The sequence below is a fragment of the Hemiscyllium ocellatum genome, chromosome 9 (assembly GCF_020745735.1).
Source record: "Hemiscyllium ocellatum isolate sHemOce1 chromosome 9, sHemOce1.pat.X.cur, whole genome shotgun sequence".
Taxonomy (NCBI): Eukaryota; Metazoa; Chordata; class Chondrichthyes; order Orectolobiformes; family Hemiscylliidae; genus Hemiscyllium; species Hemiscyllium ocellatum.
The window spans coordinates 52,908,202-52,930,106 of record NC_083409.1 but is presented as its reverse complement, the minus strand read 5'-3'; the positions used below and the strand labels follow the sequence as shown (position 1 = coordinate 52,930,106).

Sequence of the window (21,905 nt, the reverse complement as noted above, 5' to 3'; positions counted from 1 at the left end):
TCTGAAACATTTCCTGCACTTCTGCCCTGAGCCCTTCCCAGAACAAGAACAAGGCTCCCCATGTCTTCACTTTTCATTCCAGCAGTCTTGCATTCAAATGATCATCATACAGGATACCACCACCAAATACATCTTACCCTGCCCTCCACTATCAGCATTCCAAAGGGACTGTTCTCTCGCCGACATCCTGGTGTACTTCTTAATTACTCTTAATGCCTCCTCACTCCTCCCGAGGTATCTTCCCATGGAATTGCAGGCGGTATACCAACACTCATTCACCTTGTCCCTGTTCACTAACCAATACACCAAACACTTTGCCCCCTCCACTCCAATTTCTGCAGTGACCATTCCTTCTAGACACTCTGGTCTACTGCTCCATCACTCCTAGCACTCAGTCAAACACCCATTGCACCTTCCTATGCATTCACGGAAGGTGTAATACTTGCTCATTCACCTCGTTTCTCCCCCCTTGCTGACCTAACATACTTTCCAGGTGAAGCAATGTTTCACTTGTATTTCTTTCAATCTAATCTGCTGCATTCACTTTTTATAATGCGGCCTCCTTCACATTGATGTTGCCAAATTTAGACAGGGTGGCTGTTTTGTGGAACACCTCTACTCCCGCTATGGGAATGATCCTGACTTTCCAGCTCCTTGCTGTTTCAAAAAACATTTTACTTTCATACTGATGCTTCTGTCCTGGGTCAGCTGCACTGTTCCAAAGAATCATGACACAAGTTCAAAGAAGAACAATTCATTTTCTGCTTAAGCACCTACAGCCTTGAGGTCCCAATATTGAATTCCATAGCTGCAGAGCCTGACCACATGATGTCTGTTTTCTATTTTTCTTACATTCTCTTTCCCTCCATTTATCAAACCTCCTTGTCTTCTTGGTGTCTTTTTTTATTTTGCCCTCCAATAGAGAGAAACCATTCTCTCCCTTTCACACCTTAATTTACTTAAAATACGTCTTAAGATCACCTTAAAATACATCTCTTTTTCTCTTTTATCCCCAATAACAACCATTTTGTCTCTTGCATTGGGCATCCACATCATCTGTGCTCTTTGCCACTCCTCTACCTCTGTCAAATGTATAAAAATATTATTTTCCAATTCTTTTTGGTTCTAAAGAAGTTATGTTGGGCTCAAAACATTAACTCTGCTTCTCTCTCCATGGATGCTGCCAGACCTGTTGAGCTTCTTCATCATTTTCTCTCCTTGACTACTCATACTCATTCTATTCAAAGTATACTGAATCCTTACATGAGGTGAAAGAACAATGTATTAAGAAGCATTTAGTATTCAAATTAATGTTCTTGTATACTTCCCATCAAAACTTAGTCTGACTTACTGCTGATTTATTAGATTGATGGACTCCATGGTCTTCTGATCATCTTTGATTACTTGGGTAATTAATTCAAGGGCTGCAAATGCTGACTGGTTGGCAGTTCTGCTGAATTGTTCTATGTCATCTGCGTCTCTCACATGTCTGAATAGAACAAAGCAAACATGAAAAGTTCTTAACGTTTCTCTGCCACGATGCCGTGAGATAAAACTAAGAATAGGAAAAGTGCTGCAGGGCAGAACGCAAATAAAAAAGACCACCCTTACTTATCTGCCAGTCTTTGAGCCTCATCTGCTAGACCTGCCAAGTTGTGGCCTCCAACAGGACCTGTAGGTAATGATGGCTGCAAGAAATAACATGCCACTTATTTAGTTTGGCAACAAGCTTTCAATTATCTAAACATTAAAAGTTAACAAAACAAAATTCTCTTCCTTCCTGAGAATGCTGAATTATGCTTTGGTCGGATGCTGGCAATCCTTTGTTTCTTCGATAAGCAAACTTTCATTATACATCAACACATTTTCCTGCAGGCTTCCTTCTAAATTAAAAGAATTAATCCCTTAATTCTCCAAAGCTAATCTAGTGCTACACAAGTTAATTATGGTCACAGGCCAGCTGACATCAGCAAACTCAGTGCAGAAACAGTCTTGAATTTGGTTACAATCTCGGTATGTATGACACAGTTTCACAATAAGCAGTGCAGCATATCAGATAAAACTGTGCGTGACTCTTTGATGAGGTTTTAGGAGAAGCTGTCTGCAGCATTGTCACATAATTTGATGTCAAGCCTCCATGATTTGAGACTGGATATTACAAACTTGGGATTGGGGAGACAATTGCTTGCACCTCACAGCTCCCAACCCTTCCCCCGTCAAAGAAAAGAAAACTCATCTGTAAACGGGACTTTTGAAAAGCTAGCCCCAGCGATGAGCATCCTGAACAAACTGAGGATCAGACTCCCTCTCCTAACGGAAGGGGATCTGACCCTTCAGGACTGTCGGCCAAATGAGATTGGCTGGCACTCTTACAGTGTCAGCAATTCCAGATCTCATTAGTGGGAGCAAACTGTGTGACAAAGAAAATCATGCCATCTGCACCAATGTAAGTTGTTAGCAGGGATGGCACCTTGGGAAGGGTCCAACTGGTTTTCAGCAACAGGGTTGAAGCCAGAAAGGGAGATACAAAGTGGGGTACAATCGAAGGAGAAGTGTCTTTAAAGATCAGGGACCACTTCCCAACTCTCGGTGGATGTAATCCCTTCCTTTCCTACCTTTTTAACAATCATGAGTGGGCAATATTTGACTACTTGAGGCCTCAGTATTTACTGGGTGCCTTATAAGTCTTCACGCATATTATAAAGTAGGTTGGCTAGCTAGTGGGCTATCCACTTGACGTATTGAACATGCACTCCTGCCACACACACACAGCTTGGGGATAGAATATTTAGCCCTGTACTAAGACCTAAATGGTTCAACAACATCATATGAATTTCAGATGTAATTTTTGCATTAAGATAGTATCATAACCTGAAACAGTGCAAAACCTACTACAGGCTATGACATATAAGAAATGGTATCATATTTGCAGACTGTGTCATAACTTGCATGTTTCACAACATTTTCCCTTGGTATAGGGTTTATTAATTTTTTAAAATGCCAAGACTGCCCTGGATCTTTCACTGTATTGACAACATTTGTGTCCTTACTGTTTTCCTTTCTGTTTTATACACATGAACACAACTGATTGAGTTTATAATCTTCAAATTTGAAGAAAAAATACTTGTTTTGAATCCAGGTGACTTACCATTCGGCTCAGTTCTGTCCTGCTTTCCTGGATCTTTGTCCTGACATTGCTGAGCGACCTCTCTATACTCCGGACGCGATCTTCATACAATACTGTCAACCGCCGAGTCTCATCAATTGACTTCCCTATATTGTTCAGGCGACTTGTCTCAACACCCAACTTCTTGTTAAGATTTTTCAATTGGTCAAGGTTGTTTTCATCATCCACTGTAAAAAGAATTCAATTTTTACTGCTGAGGCCAAATGTTGTTTATTCTTAAATTTATCTTCTGAAGTTCTCCTCCCCACTTCAGTTATTTCTGGTAACTCTAATAGCTCATCTAATTTCTTTTTGCTACCTAGACGAGGAGGAACCCAGACTCCATTGCCTCACATTAATTGTCTCAGATGATAAGGCTGCTATATGACTAGAGGCCTCTGATTTCAGCCAGTGAGTGCAAGCCCAGTACAACCATACTGGAAAAATGATGGATGTTAAATGGTATCAGGATTGGGTTTAGTTGTATGTCTTATGGCAGAATGGCTTGGTGAATCTATCAAACATGGCCTGCTAGAGGCCAGCTGATGCATAGGATCATATAAAAATGACCAGCAGTACAAGACTAGAGAAACGTCGTGCCTCTGTGCTTACTATCCTCTGGTCCCACAAATTCCATCACACTATAATGTTCTCTCTTGGAAAAAACAGTATTTTATTGAAAAAAAGAATATGTAGTCAATAAGGTGAAGCAAAATAAAAACTCCCTCCCCCACTACCTTAAGCAAATGAAGGATCCAGCCTCAATCATTCCAGAGAGCTACAAAGTAAGACTCTGAGATGTATCTTCATAAGAAGGTTGATATGCATTTTCATACATGGTTATGAGGGGATCTAACAGCGCCCTAGAGAAGTAACTCTTCAATCAAAGAAAATCTAATTAGATTTGGATTGAGGAGGGGGAGACATAAGGATGTCAAACTGAGTCACAGAGTCATAGAGATGCACAATACGCAAACAGACCCTTCGGTCCAACCCGTCTATGCTGACCAGATATCCTAACCTAATCTAGTCCCATTTGCCACATTTGGCCCATATCCCTCTAAACCCTTCCTATTCATATATACATCCAGATGCCTTTTAAATGTTCTAATTGTACCAGCTTCCATCACTTCCTCTGGGAGCATATTCCATACATGCACCACCCTCTGTGTGAAAAAGTTGCCCCTTAGGTCTCTTTTCAATTTATCCCCGCTCACTCTAAACCTATGCCCTCTTGTTCTAGACTCCCCCATCCCAGGGAAAATACCTTGTCTATTTATCGGATCTATGCCCCTCATGATTTTATAAACCCCTATAAGGTCAGCCCTCAGCTTCTGACGCTCCAGGGAAAACAGCCCCAGTCTATTCAGCCTCTCCCTATAGCTCAAATCCCCCAACCCTGGTAACACCCTTGTAAATCTTTTCTGAACCCTTTCAAGTTTCACAAGACCTTTCCAATAGGAGGGAGACCAAAATTGCACAGAATTTTCCAAAAGTGGCCTAACCAATGTCCTGTACAGAAGCAACATGACCTCCCAACTTCTACACTCAATGCTATGACCAATAAAAGAAAGCATACTTGGGGAAAAATGGATTTATACTTGTGTTTTATGCTAAAAACCTTACAACCTGTAAAGCCACTAAATAAAAATAAGAATTTACTTTCTGCTTTTTTAGCGTCAGTCATCATTCTGTTGAGGACCACTGATGCTTTCCTCAATCTTTCATCAAAATCCTTGTCAGTTGAAGGGTTCCCATTTATCTTCACTCTTGAGATAAGAATTTCTAAATCTCTAACTACATTCTTGTGTTTCAGTACCTGAACAGAAGACAAAACAGACATAAAAAAAAGTAAGAAACCAAAGAAAGATTCTAACAGTCAGCTTGTAAACTCTTCTTAGTTTCCAAAATTACAAATCATTAAAACAGAGACAAAAGTTATCAAAATTTTTCTACATTTCGGGAAGGATGAATGGATGAATTACTGTCACGTGTATTTTACAATGAAATACAATAAAATACAATGAAAAGCTTTCATCTGTTGCCATAATCTGGCACCATTTTGATAGTTTAAGAATAAGAGCAAATGAAAAGATATAGTCTAAAGAGAAGTCCATAAATGGATGAATTCCGAGCCAGCTCCAAACCACCACTGCCTGAAAAGCAAACGTTGTCTCAGTCCCAAAGAACCCTAGCCGTCCTCCCATTAGAGAGAGACGCCTTTTGGTGGATTTAACCTGAGGGTCACCACACTTCAAGCACAGGGGTGGGGTTAAGGAGGTGAGGCCTTCATACAGATCTCAGCAAGTGCAGAAATTGCACTACACTATTGGCACCGCTTCTGTGTTTGGAAGGATAATACCAGAAAGAATTCAGGCACAGATGGTTGTGGGGATAGAAAGAGCTGGAATAATTGTTTTAGGTTGAATTGTAGATGATTCCATAATCTAGTTCATGCTACTGTTGATTTAAAATATCTTCAATTTCAGTTCTAAAAATTGTTTGCATGCCTTCATGTGAAATCTCCAATTTTTGCTGTGTCCAAGTTGGAAGGAGTTTGTAAACAAGTGTAGGAAGACCACAGTTAGCATTTTGTTAGAAATAGTAACTTTTTCTGAAACTCTAAGTATAGCTTAATTTCATTGCACTGTCCTGTCTGAGCAATGAGGGCCATGATGCTAACATAAACTACCTAACAAGCCCCTGAGCTTTGCTGTTTAAAATTCGTCCATGAAATGTTCAAATAAATTGAGAGTGATGGAATAGGTTGGTTACGCAATCCGAAAACCTGCACTTTATCTTCTCATGAATAGGATGATAAAATATGCGTGATTAAGACAATAGTTGGGGAGAGAGGGGATACTTCCCTGTGTTCCTTTGTGAATTGCTTCCTCTGTTACTACAGGCAGTGCACATTCCAAACTTACTGTTTAGCAATTAAGATGTCACATGTTAATTCCTTAACCTTTTCTTTACAAAACCTGCTTCCATTGTCTCCTTGCATTTTTCAATCATGCTGGCCTGCAGTGAACAGCTTAGAGTTGAACATAGTTTCATAGATGCTTGTCTTCCAAGCTAACACTGTCCATCTCACCATTGTTCAAATGTGAGTTAATTCAAATATTGGAGCTCGCAAGTGGATAGGGATCTACCAATAATTGTGGTTAGAGACAAAAAAACAACTGCAGATTCTGGATTCCAAGGTAGACAGGCAGGAGGCTGGAAGAACACAGCAAGCCAGGCAGTATCACAAGGTGGAGAAGTTGGTATTTCAGCTGAATCCCTTCTTCAGAACTGGGGGTGGGTTTAAGGGGGGCTGCAGATAAGGGAGGTGAGGGGTGAAGGGTGGTGAAGTGGGAATAGGTGAGGATAGATACAGGGTACAACCTGATTTGTCAATGGGAGGGATGAATCCAGCAGGTGTCTGGAAGGAATAGAAGGGCGAGAGAGGGGCTTGCTGTACCCTCTACCTGTCTTCACCTTTCCCCACGTCACCACACTGCCCTCCCCACCTCCTTTATCTGCAGATCCCCTTACACCCACTTCTACTCCTGAAGAGGGATTACACCTGAAACTTCAACTTCTCCATCTCTTGATTCTGCCTGGTTTGCTGTGTTCTTCTGCCAATGGTCAACTTCCAAAAGTATACACTATCAGCTAGTTGGTGCAATCTACAAACTAAACATCAGCAATGCCCCATAATGTTTCATGTAGCAAAGTCCCAAAAGTAAGATGACTGGCAATGATTAGAATATGATAATGATGATGACACCTTTTCAAATAAGCAATACAGTGTCATTTCCTGGAAATATATATTAAAGGGATCAGTGTGTCCTTGACCATGACTCACTAAAAGCCATGCAAATTCAGCAAGCGATTAGGAGTGCAAGCATTATGTTGTCATTCACCTCAAGTGGATTTGAGTACAGTTAATGAAGGTGCCTTGGTGCAGTTCTATAGAGCCTTGGTGAGACTTCACCTGTTGTAATAACGTGTATGGCATGGTCTCTTTATCTAAGTAAGGATATACTTGTCATAAAGTTCAATGGAGGTTCACCAGATTAATCCCTATGATGGTGAGATTGTCTTATGAGGACAGATTGTGGAAACTGGTCCTGTATTCTGTAGAGCTTTCAAGAATGAGAGATGCCCTCATTTAAACTTACAAAACTCTTACAGGGCATGGCAGGGTAGATGTGGTTAGATGGTAGTTGCATTTCCCCTGGCTGGTGACTGTAAAACCAAGTACATAATCTCAAGGTAAAGCTAAGTCATTGAAAATTGAGATAAGGAGGGATTTCTACACTTGGAGGATGGTGTATCTGGAATTGTTTATCCCAGAGGGCTGTGGCAGCTCAATAATTGAGTATGTTCAACACAGAAATCATAGATTTCTGGAGATTATGTATATCCTAGAAAGGGATATGGAGATGAGGTGGAGAAGTAGCATTGAGGTAGATGATCAACCATGGCCTACCTGAATGTTGAAGCAGGCTGAAGTAGCTAAATGGCCTACACTTGACTCACTACTAAACATTTCTCTTTGCTGAGACTTTATGTTTTCATGTTTTATGCTTTCAAATTAAAAAAGAAATTAGAAAAGGAGTAGGACAGAGGTTCCATGCTTTTGTCAGGCCCACATACTCTGGCAATTCTCCCTTAGTTATTCAGATATTGATGCCAGCATATGATAATATAGGATTGCAATAAAAATAGACATAAATTTCATGATGAAATTCTGCTCTTATAATTTCAAAACAAAAACTAAAGTAGCTTTCCCTTAGCCAGAGGGAATCAGGTGCCTACCTTGCTTTTTACAGCTTGATAGCAGCTAGGGCACTCCTGGCAGCCTGTGGTGCTATTGTAATAGGTGTCCCCTGCACACTGGTTACATTTAGCTCCAAAGACTCCTGACTTGCAATCACATGTTCCATCATCTTTGCACTGTAAGGACCAAGAACCACTTGGGTCACAGTTACAAGCTGTAAAAGTAATAGAGCTATTACGTGAAAATGTACAGCAGATCTCAGATTTGTTTACTTCATGCTTGTTGCTTAAGTATTGAAGGATATGTTAATCTGTACAAACAGTCACAGTCTAAGTGTAGAATTCTCTTCTGAGGAAGAGTTACCAGACTCAGAGCGTTAGTTTTGTTTTCTCTCCTTAGATGCTGCCAGACCTGTTGAGGTTCTCCAACAGTTTCTGTTTATATTTCAGATTTCCAGCATCTTCCAGTTCTTTGTTTTATTTAAACCTCAAATTCATTTCTGAGCATGAATTGGAGTAGAACTGGGGCAGCACTTCCTTGCATAATTTACTTGAATTCAGGTGGGAGAGCAGCAGAAAAGCTTGAGACGAGCATTTGGTCTTGAGACTGATACTGTTTCAGTGCTCTTCCATGCTGCAGTGCTCCACTACAATTTCCACACTGTGGGGATGTAAGATTTCTTCCTTTGGTCTTTCTCTTTGCTCCCTCTCCACCACAAACTGGACTGCTATCCACTGCCACAAATCAAATACCGGGGAACTTCATCAGATTTTCAAACAGTTTTAAGCTATTGTCACTTCATAGGTTCACCATGTGGAAGGCAGCAGTCGTTCTATGGAAGTGATACAGCTCTCAGAGCACTCAACGGGGAGGACAGAACATTTTGCAGGAGTTGTATCTTCCTGCTGTTACATGTTCCACCCACTCCAGCGCTGTCACCACTAATCTAACTGTGTAGACTGGCAACTTTGAGGATATCTCCAATACTTTTCTTCTGCTTTGAATGCCCACGTGCCTCTTTTGAAGCTGCAGCAGAAGTCGCATTACAATGCTATTGGGATTGTATAGCCAAGAACTAAAGGCTTTAACTCAGCAATGGAAATCCATTGGGAAGCTAGCATTCATAGGGCGATTAATCCCAAACCAGTAAATCAGAAAACAATTCGTATTTATTGTCTCTAAAATACTTTTAACATTAGAGAAACTAAAATTGTACATTAAAAACCATTGATAACATCAAGGACAAATTTCAATCTTCTGTAATATTGAACCAGATTTGTTTTATACAGATTTGCTGTAATGAAACAGCAAACTTTATGCCATAGAATATGTCTGCATATAGGATATGTAAAGTTCAAACACAATTCTTACATTTGCACTTTTCGGTAGGATTGGAGGCAAGAGCATTTCCATAAAATCCTTCCTTGCATTTCTCACAGTGATGTCCTGCAGTGTTGTACAGGCATTCTCGACATTCCCCGGTCCACCGATCACAATTGCTAACTGAATTGGGATCCACATTGTTGTTACATCTACAAGGTTGACAGGATCTACCTGCCTGTGGGTTACCAAAGTATCCCTCCTCACACATTTCACATCGGTTACCTAGGGAATTTATGTAATAACATGAAGGAATGTGAAGAAACATGCATTTGAGACTCAAAATGTATATTAAAGTAAACAAAAAGCAAATTTAATCAAACCATCTATATATTTTTCATATGCTATATCTTGTCATGTTAAATTAAATGTGAAAGCAGGAGAAGCAAATTGTTCAGCAATCTGTATGATAAAGTGTTCATTGGAAAAGAATGTAGTTTGCCAGAATTCAACTTAATGGGAAATGCTGCAATATGTTTGAATTCTGTACAGCGATAATGAGAGGAAAGAATTTGCTATGTTGACTTTAATGAGCTTTGAGAGGGCAAGCGCTTTTAAAATATGATTAAAACCCATGTAAGTTAGTTGGTCAGGATCAGAGAGTGGAAGAGAAGCTATGAATAGTAAGATATTATTGTTCATCGCACAGGAATGCATGAGATAGTAACTCTTAAATTGAAAAGTCTGAATTCATAAGGAGTAAAAACAAGGCTGCAAGACTGTTCATACTAGAGTAAGAATATCTAAGCAGAAATGCCTCGTTGTGAAAGATAGTTCAGAGACTGAAAGTTCCCAGGAAGAAAAAGAACAGAAGTAAATTCTTGGAAGCTAAGAATCACCTTGAACTGATTCCAGGAAAATAGAATATCTGCTAAAGCAGATGTAAAGGATATCTATCGAGTGTGTTTTCATTTGTGTAAAAATGAGAAGGAGTGTGTTCTGATTTGTGGTTTAAAATATGAACTACCTACAAAGATACTGATTCGTCATTAGTGCTTTTTACTTATCTTTGTAATAAAAATCTTACAATGCGAAGTCTTTGTGTGTCATCCTTTCAACTGGTAACTGAGATTTCAAATTTCTTTTTTAAAAATTGTCACTATATTGTAACATTTATTTTAAGATACCTTGAACATATGAAAAGTGTTATGTGAATACGATTTCTTATCTTACTTCACTAGATGACAGAGGCCATGTTAGTATATATACCCAAATTTGCAGTGTGTTCTTACATTTCATTGTCTATATGGAGCTGTGTTATTGATAGTTTCAGGCATGATATCTGTTAAGTCAATATCTTCCATAATAAAAAGAACACCTTGATGAATCATAAAAGTTGGAGGAGAAGTAAGTCTCCAAAATACGATTTATAAGGAATTTACAAAATTTTTAACAATGATTTCCAATATCCTATAGCTATAGCAAAAACTGTTACATTACACAGGCTACAAATTAAGCATTGTGGAGGCTAATTCACTGTGTGCAAGGTGAAATACCAGGAATCATGACATTTAGCTGTGCAATGAGTCATCTTCTCAAGTAAGGCTTCATCTCACTAATATTCTGATGAAAGGAGGCAGATAATTGGAATTTGGATAATGAAGCTGTACTACAGTTTTCAATGATGGATGCATTTTCCACAAGTATTGACAATTTTAAACAACAGCAGTATAAACTGAATGAGTTAGTTCTAAGCACAAATCTGCTGAACAAGCCTGCTTTGTATAAAAGTAGCAGTGCTTTTTTTTTCTGTTAGTGTTATTTTAACCTCTTCTATACAATTAAATGTGACAGATTGTACCCAAGACTTACCCATTGTTTTTGCTGGACAGCCCACACATACCACCTCTGTTGTTCCTGGTGTCACAGTGCACCCTGTACCTCTTGGACAAGGACAAATCCTACAGCCTCTTGGTTCAGTAGCATCAGGATAATAACCATGTGGGCAATTCCTGGGAGGGTCATTGGAGAAGCAGGAACCTGGCGGGCAACATGGAAGAACACTTTATTAATGACCGGGCTAGACTCTCCCTCAACACACAGCGATCCAGTTTTTGAAGAACTCTTCTGATACAAAACTGACTGCCAGTCTGGAAAATTTTCAACATCGATTATCCTAGCGGCAATGTCGTTTTTGCTGAACTGTAACTTTGCACAAAACTTGGAAATTTTATGTTTTTCCCCCTAGAATTATGCTCATAGCCCAGTTTAAATACTTGCTTATCTCCACCTCATTTATAATTATATATTAAACAATGGTATCTCCTCTCATCACAAGTTACTTGATCTCCTGCATAGATTTAGTGCTTTGAGCTTTTCTTGGTAACAAAGGGTGGAATTTTATGAGGGCTGCAGAAAGGCCCAATGTCCACCGCTCTCAATGAGCCAAGTTGGGAGTCCGGAGTGATTTAAGTTTTTTAATGGTAGCAGGAACTCCAACACCAGGATTCCTGGCTGTGCAGGAGTATTGAATTCCAGGACATCTCCCAGTCAGACAGAAATCCTTCATCAAGTACTGCCAGTTCATAAGGGGCTGACAACTTTCCATTGCACAGAGGTCAACAATGAGCTGTGGCTGTGGCTGTGGCTGTGGCTGTGGCTGGTACTTGGACCTTCACCAGGGATCATTAAATCTCTGGAGAAAGGTAAGTCAGGGCAAGATGGAAGCCACAATGAGGAAATCACCAGCAGGAGACTACATAGGTTCCAAGAAAGGTCAAGGCAGGGGCTCTCAGTGGAATCTCCTGTTCTAAATGCCGTGTCCCTCATTCAGGCACTGGGTTCCCTTCTGGAAAGAAACCCGGATACAGTTTTCTTGTCAGTCTACCCACATGGTGAATCCCTTGACCTGTTGAATTCAGTGGGTGGAGAATGAGGGTTTTAAATAGGTATCATTTGGTATCTGGTTCGTTATTACTTAAACTGCCTCCATTTTTATCCAGCATGCCACTAACCTTGCTACATAGTTCATCCCAGTCTGACACCTCAAACCATAATCTAAGCCAATATATTGACAAACTCACCAGTTTCTGCATCACAGGTACCACTAGAGCCTTGACAGGCACATGGAACACACTTGCTAAAACCTCCAAGTTTACGTCTTTGCCTTGTAAAGCCTCTTGCACATTTCTCACAAAATCGTCCCTCATAGCCTGTTGGACATGTACATTTCTCTACCCACCGAGCAGGACTTCCAGTACCAGGTCTGGCTGTCTGGAGAGACACATTATCGAGGTGTCCAGCGCCTGCAATAGAAAGGATTGAGGTTACCTCCAGTGTCATGTTACTAAACTGCTATCTCATTCATTACTGTGACAAAAGGAATAAGTAAAAAATTCCATACTTGCTTAATTTAAATTAAGTGTCACTTCATTACAATGGTCATATTCATTCAATCCTTTACTCCGCTGTATCTAATGTGTCTATAACCAAAAGCAGTTTTAAAATGTCCTCCTATTTAACTGCAGGATAGGATTCAGGGATACAAAGTACAAGAGAATTTCAAGCACAACTGATGACTTTCCCCAAACAAACTTGTTTTCTTTTCACCATTATATCCATAGAATAGACCCAAAGTGCATTTCACACACAATGGTCTGAAAATGTCTGTATTTCCAGGTTTCTACATACCATATGTTTCTGGCAGAGACACCCCTCTGGTAAAAGTGGGTAAAAGCAGCAGCTGGAAATGCTGCAAGTTTGTAGGTCTTCGTGACCTGAGTACCTAACAAAAGATGGAACTCGTTCTTTAATGGCCTCATTATCTGATGTTACTTGGCCCTGCTCAGCACCACCAGCTCCAGCCCAGCTGAATATAAAACCTAAGGCTTGTGACTGAAAGTTTATCCAAACAAATACCTGCCACCTTTAGAATTATTTGAGCAAAATGCAGAAGTGATTGCCCAAGTTTGCATGATAACTATTTACACTATTTGAGGTAATAACAACTGAATTGGGGTGGTAATGAAGCCAGAATGACTACTGCTCCTTTATCAAATGAAGTCTTCTATATGGAAACTAAATCTGGGGCATAACCTCGCGGCAATGATACGGAAGTCTTCATTTAGGAATTTTATGCCTTTTTTGTGTCCAGGAAAAGCTCACCCGGGATGTTCCTTCCTGGTATAACCAAATAAAAACAGCATGGCTTTCTTTGAAAGTACGCGCATAATCAAGACAGGAAATAGATGCCAAAATGGAGAAGTCCCAAGCCTGCAATCAGTCTAAAACTCAATCATTTGTCATATTCTGTCATATTTACACCGGAACCTTCAGGACACAGATCGGCCTAAGCAGTCACTACATACCAACTGGAAACTATCAAACACTTCAAATGGTGAATCCAGTTAACTTCGCTCGGAAGATGAGCAAGAGATAAATTTCTGCTCACTTTATCTTATTTCTGTTTCTCAACTTAATTTTCAGCACTATTGTTACTCAATTTCATTTTTCTTCTATAAACTTGGATAAGTTTGCTCTCAGAAAGCTTACTTTGCCTGTTATATGATCCACGGATTTTGATGGCCTTGAGGTTGCTGAGTACCCGCTGGAAGTCAAAGGAAGTTAAAAATGGCTTCCATCCATACTCTAAACCCTCATGGAGTCTAGAAGGCAAAACAGAATTGTTAACCTTTTCACTTCAACCTCCACCATGCTAATAAACAAAATCAAAACACTGTACTGCCAAGAGTCAGTTACACAGTTATATGATACAGTTTGTGTTAATGGGAAGCATTCATCTTGTGGAGCATCATGGAGTTGGGTCTGTCAATAATCAATTAAATAACTTACTCAATTTATTTAAGTATTTTCTCAAAGCCTATGACAAAATTGACTTCTTGGAAAGATACATCACTAAAAAGTTAACATTAGCTTGTTAGACAATAATCCTTGGATGCAATGTTAAAATATTCTCATTTACTGCAGATCATGTCCGTGACTAATTTGCCAATAATAGCATTAATTGTGAGATACACATCCTGCACAATATATCCTGAAGATGGAATGATCTAATCGCATTCAATCCATATTCAGATCAAAAACTGTGTTCCAGTTCCAGCTTAACTGAAACAAAGATCAGTTGAACTCATAGCATCTATTTTATCCACCTGTAGTTGAATGTGTGTTTTGTCGTAGAAGGGACTGGATTATTTTGTGCATTGACTTGAGTAGTCAATGTTTGACCGTCTCCTTCCAGGATCAGATCTTCAACTGATGGGTAGGCACCATTGCTTTCCACATAGAATGTGAAGGAAAGGTTCTGTCCGTAGCTCAGCACTTGATTTCCCAAGAACTTGGCTGAAGATGAAAGAGTTAAACATTAGTAATGACCATAGACTCAACCCATTATTCTTAACCTGAAACAGACCAGAATATTGGCTCTGTCTTTGGTCAACTACCAAGCATTAAAGGTAAGTTTATTTCATTAAAATCTTACTTAATTCTTACAGAAATGCTGATATATAGATCATTTATCATGGAAGCGAGAAAAATCAAATGGCAATTGCATGATTTACTTGTTTCAAAATTCAAATGGTATAATCATTTTATTAAGTCATTTCTTGCAGCTCTTGTGCACTTATCTCATTGACGTTATGTTAACAGAGGTGTGACAACTAACCAGAATAACTGTGATTGTATGAATAAAGGATAAATAATATCAATAATAAGGACACAGTGTACTACCTCCTGAATGCCCCTTGGGGTTACAATGTTATGGTGGTATCAAGATACCAGAGCATGAAGATTTAAAAAATTTGGAAATGGCAGAGACCAAATCATTTTTCGAGACTTGTTGATACATTTCCTAAATAACTAAATCTGAGAATGAAATGATTTCTATTAAAAACATTAAATCCCACATAAAGTTAATGTTTTGCTGAAGGAAAAATATGTGATATAACATCAGAACAAATCAGTGTTAGTAATTGAGTTAAATAATTATATATTATATGTTGTAAATGCTATAAACTTCTGTTAAATCAACAATTCAACCCCATATTTCAAGTCTATATTGCAAAGTCATGAGTGCTAAGGTAAGGATTTTCAAACCGCTTTTAAATGTATAAAATTATAAATTCCTAATTCTTGAAGAGACTCTAAAAATGGGCCATAAAATGTCATCTCTGAGATGGACAAACTTAAAGTACACGAATTAAAACCATCCAAATGTTAAGTTACCGTATCATCTTTTTTTGTGGACAGGTCATCAAAGTGAGTGTGAGCAATTTAACAAATATACAAATGAACTTGGAATACCAAAGTGGTGGGCTAATACGTGAATGCCCATAATTATTCTCAACTTACCTGGAGCAACAAAGAATATTGGGTAGTCATCTTTGCCTTCAACAATAATGTCACGTGATGATGATGATGACCTCATTATTGGGAGATCGCCACCCTCCCGGTGCTGTGCTTTCCATCCTTCATAGTCTGCTCACAAGTACAGACCAATAAAAAATCACAATCCTTCACATAGTCAATTACAATTAGTCCTTTGACTTTAAGAAGAGTTCCACCTTAATTGCAATTAGTAAGTTAAACAATGCTACCCAGGGGCAGCACGGTGGCTCAGTGATTAGTACTGCTGTGGCTCAGTGATTAGTGCTGCTGCCTCACAGTGCCAGGGACCTGGGTTCAAATCCAGCCCCGGGTGACTATCTGTGTGGAGTTTGCACATTCTCTCCGTGTCTGTGTGGGTTTCCTCTGGGTGCTCCGGTTTCCTCCCACAATCCAAACATGTGCAGGTTGGGTGAATTGGCCATGCTAAGTTGTCCGCATTATTCAGGAATGTATAGGTTAGATGCATTAATCAGGGGTAAATATAGGTTAGGGGAATGGGTCTGTGTGGTTTGCTCTTCAGAGAGTTGATGTGGACTTGTTGGGCCGAAGTGCCTGTTTCCACTGTGTGGAGATTCTAATTCTTTAAGATGGAGAACAATATAATCTTGGATATCACTATCCATGACAGTATTGTTCAAATGTTGACATGAGTTCACACCAAATTCTTTGTTCACTCTCTTAATTTTAATGTAATAAAGACAGATTTCACAGCAGTGTGATCAGCATTTTATGTGGTAACTAATAGCAATTGTTAATCTGTACAGTTTACTGACAAGTTGGTTATGTTGGACTATTGACAACGAAATGTCTTTCAGCTATATTATGATATACTTATATTCTAAAATATTTCAATTTGTGGTAACATGTTCAGGAATGTTCTGGATAACGTAATAATATGATACAGTGACAGCAGCTTCATCACAGCTGCTGTTAAAAGGTAAAGTACATGCAAACCTAAATGAGACTGAAAGTTTATTAGAGTTCTTTCAGGATGTAACAAACAGTGTGGATAAGGGGAAGCTAGTAGACGAGCATTCAGATTTACAGGAGGCATTTGATGAGGTGTCTTATAAAAATAATGGTGTTGGGGTGTTATATTAGCATGGATAAAGGATTGGCTCACAAATAGGAAAGTGAGAGTCTGGATAAATGGATCATTTTAAGGTTGGTAAACTTACTAATGGAGTGTCACATGGATTAATGCTGGCCCTCAAATATTTACATGCTATATTAATGAATTGGATGAAGGGAACCAACTACGTTGCAATGAAATTTACTGACACTACAAAGGTAGAGAGCAAAGTAAGTTGTGAGGAGGATGCAAGTCTGGAAAAATACGCAGTTGGTTGGTGATTGTAACAAAACATTGGCACTCGGAGTACAATGAGGGTGTGAATCTGTCCACTTTGGGAGGAAGAATACAAAAGAAGAATATTATGTAAATACAGAGGGACTGCAGAATACTGTGTACATATGGAGTGAGATTCCCTGTACATAAATTGCATAATATTAACGTGAGATTATAGGAAATAACTACAAAGGCATATGGAATGTTGGCCTTAATTGCAAGGAGGAATTCGAAATAAAAATATGGAAGTCTTGCAACAGCTGAACAGCTCGTTGGTGAGTGCAGTTTTCCAGTTTTGATCTCTGTACTGAAGAGGCTAACATATTTGCTTTGGAAAAAGGTTCGAAAAGATGAATTGGGCAGATTCCTGGGATGAAAGGGTCATCTTACGAGATGGGATGGAGCAGTTTGGACTGATACTCTTTAGATTTTAGAAGAATGAGAGATGATCTTTTTGAAACATATGAGTTTGTGAGGAAACTCGATTGGATAGATGCTGAAAGGCTGCAGATTAAGTTTAAGTGGGTCCCATTTAAGACAGAGATGATGAGGAATTCCTTCTTGCAGAGAGTCATTAGTATTTGGAATCTCTTCCACACAGCTAATGGAGGCAGGGAATAAATTTAAAGCTGAGTTAAACTGATTTTTGATGTACAACGGAATCCAGGAGCAGGCAGGAAAATAAAATTAAAGCTATGGTCAGCTCAGCCCTGATCCCATTGAATGACGAGGTAAACATATTGGGCTGAGTGCCCTACTTCCATTTCTAATGATTTTGTGAAGCTAACACTGCAACATTGAATTGTAATCAGGTTTTCAGATCAGGAAGAGGTTAAAATGCTCCAAAATGGTCTTTCAGCTCCCAAATGCTATCACCATCAGGTCATGGGGACATCAGAGCTGAGATGAGTGACAAACAAAGGAACACCTTTAGTTTTTCTTCTACTAATTAAGGGCACAGACTCCAATTATAGAACCTAACAACATTGCTTAAATTTTTCAAACTCATCTGGCAATAATATGGTTTTCCATGACCTTTACAAACAAATCTTTCCAATGACCATACTACTCAGATTACTAAAGCAATTCTTTCCATCCTCAGGTTTAATCCTAACACAATCATAAAATTTGATTCATGATCTCTCACTGTCAGTCTGAATGACATTTGAATTAATTTTTGTAAGATGGCCCCTCACTGTTGAATGACACCTCAGTTCATGGGGCCAAGTTGCTGCTGTACCTGAATCGAAGGTAGAGGTTATGCACGCCTTCGTGTATCCATCTTCCACCTTGCAGACGGATGAATGCCCAAAGCAGAAACATGCCGAGCATCCCATGGGGTTGTCTGGATGAAGGTTGTAATAACCTGGCTTGCACCTATGGGGAAGAATCAGTTAAAGAATTATGAGGACTTTTGCCTTCTGTTTTGCCCAGAGGATACTGATACAATACTCAGATACAAATCCTTTAACTGACGTTGGGGTGGAAATAGCTATCCTGATGGTCATCCTACAAACATAAACTGAGAGCGTGATTGTTGACAATCTAAACAATTTGCTTTGCGTCACAGTCAAACCTTTTTCTGACCAATAACTCTGTGTTTTCAACACAGGTCATATCTTCTCAAAACTCAAATGGCCAAAATTCCAGGGGAGGACAAAGAAACACTTCAAAGGAACTCATAAACTTTGCTTTATGTGCATCAGTATGTGAAGAACTGATGAAAACTTGTCAAGCAAGCACCATGTTTTGATTCACAACATTTTATTGATGAAGCAAAGAAAAGGAGGTGAATTCTGCACCCCAGATCCCACTAGCTTTTGGACATCATGCCCCCCTCTCTGTGCCCAGGGATCCATGTGTTGAGACTCAGCCTGTTCAGTACATGAAGACCCACAGATAAAGCTTGTGATCTTGAGTTAGCATTAACCTTGAACTGAGGGAAAGCTGACAAAGATACAGCAGCAATCCTGTTGTTTCTGGCATTTCTCTTTGCTGTTCCCACTCCAGGCAGCTTTATCCACAAAACCTAGATAGTCTGCCCTATAAAATACAAATAACTCGAGCTGCCAAGTATCAGTCAGGGTGGAGGGCATAATTTTTATCTTACAGATATGTTCTGGGTATTTAGTATCCAAATGTTTTCTTTCAATGCCCTCCATTAAAAATTAAATCTGAATAAACATTAAAAGACATGGTTAGTTTAAACCAGAAATAACAATTAAATATAAAGTTTATAAAAGGCGCTCTAGTTTAGAAAATGCACCTAGAGGTGCAAGATCACGGAAAAAATGACTGAAATTATAGAGAATAAGACGGAATAAAACCGATAATTGGTAACACTAATTGGTTTAAAATGCTTCAAGCTCTACTAATATATAAGTACCTTTGGTACTCCAGAGTAATACATTTATTAGTACAACTTCAATCATAGTATTAAAAAAGTTATAATCCTGAACCAGACATGTTGATTTCAATATTATTGTTATAAAACACTTACCGGTTACAGTTGGTCCCTTCCACATTATATTTACAGGTGCATCTTCCTGTTTCGACATCACAGATCTCGGTAACACCAGCCATATTACATGTACAGCGTCTGTAAATACCAAATACAATTTCATAATTAATGGTAAACTGTATACCAAGCAGTGATTCACTTCAGAGGGACATTGAAGAAGTGCAGGTGACAAATATTTTCCCTCCAGTTTCTTCCCATCTTATGTGGAAGGCATTAACCCTCATTTAAATATAATTCCATACTTGTTCTTTCTGCTAGATCACAGATTATCTTTTATCATGAAGACGTTCAGCTTATGTCTGTGTGTCTTTTTATTTGTCCTTGTCTAGGCTTTGAGCACACTTGAAACAGTGGTGAGCTGCCTCTTGACAACTCAGTTACTTACCTTGCTGTGGATCTGAAGTTGCATTAAGGTCAGAACATTTCTCTGCCCCTAAAGTACATTAGTAAAACAAATCAGTTTTTACAGCAATCTAGTGATTTCTAATGAATGTTAATGAGAGTAATATTTTATTCCAGATTTATTAATTTCATCTAAATTACATCGGCTGTCATAGTTGGAATCTAAACTCATTTCTCCAGGACATCAGTCTAGGCCTCTGATTACAAGCTTTGTATTAACATTGTGCTACCATTCCCCCAAAAGATCTACTTTGTGACATACCATACATTGGCAAAATCTACAAATGGACCCCACCACCAGGGATATATTTCCCTCCCTAACCCTATCCGCTTTCTGTAAAGACCGTTCCCTCCGTGACTACCTGGTCAGGTCCACGCCCCCCTACAACCCACCCTCCTGTCCTGGCACCTTCCCCTGCCACTGCATGAATTGCAAAACCTGCGCCCACACCTCCTCCCTCACCTCCATCCAAGGCCCCAAAGGAGCCTTCCACATCCATCAAAGTTTCACCTGCACATCCACCAATGTCATTTATTGTATCCGTTGCTCCCGATGCGGTCTCCTTTGCATTGGGGAGACTGGACGCCTCCTCACAGGTGCTTTAGGGAACAGTTCCAGGACACCAGCACCAATCAACCCAACCGCCCCGTGGCCGAACATTTCAACTCCCCCTCCAACTCTGCTGAGGACATGTAGGTCCTGGGCCTCCTCCACCGCTACTCCCTCACCACCCGACACCTGGAGGAAGAATGCCTCATCTTTCGCCTCGGAACACTTCAACCCCAGGGCATCATGTGGATTTCACCAGTTTCCTTATTTCCCCGCCCCCACCTTACCCCAGTTCCAACTGTCCAGCTCAGCACCATCCTCATGACCTGTCCTACTGCCAATCTTCCTTGCCACCTATCACCTTCATCCCCACCTATTGTACTTTTAGCTCCCCAATTTCTCCCCAACCCCACCCCTCTCCCAATTATCTCTCCACCCCAGAGGCTCCCTGCCTTATTCCTGATGAAGGGCTTTTGCCTGAAACATCGACTCTCCTACTCTTGAGATGCTGCCTGACCTGCTGTGCTTTTCCAGCACTACTCTAATCAAGACTCTGATCTCCAGCATTTGCAGTCCTCACATTCACCTATATATTGGGAAAGCACATGGTTTTATGGCCATATATGGGATTATACTGGCTGGCTAATGTACACCAAAAACAATAACACTGCCTTTTTAAAAAATTCATTCATGGGATTAGGGCATAAGTGACTGGGGGCAGGAGCAGCAGCACTTATTACCCAGTGGGTAATTAAGAGTCAAATACATTGCTGTGGGTCTGGAGTCACATGTCAGCCAGACCAGGTAAAGAAGGCAGTCTCCTTCCCTGAAGGATACTAGTGAGCCAGAAGGGCTTTTTTGACAATCAACAATGTATTCATGGTCATCATATTAGACCCTTAATTCCAATATTTATTGAGTTTAAATTCCACCATCTGCGGTGGTGGGATTTGAACCCAGGTCCCCAGAACGTTACATGGATCCGTGGATTAACAATCCTGCAATAATACCACTAGGCTATTGCCTCCCCTCATTGACTCACTGACTTATTGAATAGCTTGTTTCTGCAACATAACATTTTGTTGAAATGCAGAGGTGAAATTATAAGATAGCTTCAAAGTCTTATAACATGCAAATAAAATAGACAACATTTCAATTAAAGAACAGACCCATCAGAAAGTGCTGGGAAAACTCAACAGGTTTGGCTGCATTTGTGGAGAGTGAAGCAAGAGTTAATGGCTTGAATCTGATGTGGCTCTTTTACAGAACAATTCCCTACTTCTTAAGGACAGCCATTGCAGTCTCAAACTTTAACTCTGTTTCTCTCTCCACAGATGCTGCCAGAGCTGCTGAGTTTCTCCAGCACTTTGTGTTTATATTTCAGATTTGCAGCAATAGCAATATTTTGCCTTTGCTAGAAGATCCATC

The 21,905-nt window shown here is 39.7% G+C and overlaps 1 protein-coding gene across 1 annotated transcript in view; it reads right to left on the bottom strand.

Moving 5' to 3' along the window:
• Positions 1-21,905, bottom strand: part of LOC132819038 (laminin subunit gamma-1-like) — a 72,403-nt gene that overhangs the window by 25,367 nt on the left and 25,131 nt on the right. Inside the window, exons 4-16 of the mRNA XM_060830313.1 lie at positions 19,505-19,603; positions 18,245-18,381; positions 15,621-15,746; positions 14,423-14,612; positions 13,806-13,918; positions 12,338-12,559; positions 11,127-11,294; positions 9,306-9,539; positions 7,973-8,148; positions 4,829-4,985; positions 3,149-3,354; positions 1,612-1,688; positions 1,352-1,489 (exon numbers count right to left, since the gene is read on the bottom strand). Coding sequence (XP_060686296.1) covers positions 1,352-1,489; positions 1,612-1,688; positions 3,149-3,354; positions 4,829-4,985; positions 7,973-8,148; positions 9,306-9,539; positions 11,127-11,294; positions 12,338-12,559; positions 13,806-13,918; positions 14,423-14,612; positions 15,621-15,746; positions 18,245-18,381; positions 19,505-19,603 — 2,043 coding nt within the window. The remainder of the gene's footprint in view (positions 1-1,351; positions 1,490-1,611; positions 1,689-3,148; positions 3,355-4,828; positions 4,986-7,972; positions 8,149-9,305; positions 9,540-11,126; positions 11,295-12,337; positions 12,560-13,805; positions 13,919-14,422; positions 14,613-15,620; positions 15,747-18,244; positions 18,382-19,504; positions 19,604-21,905) is intronic.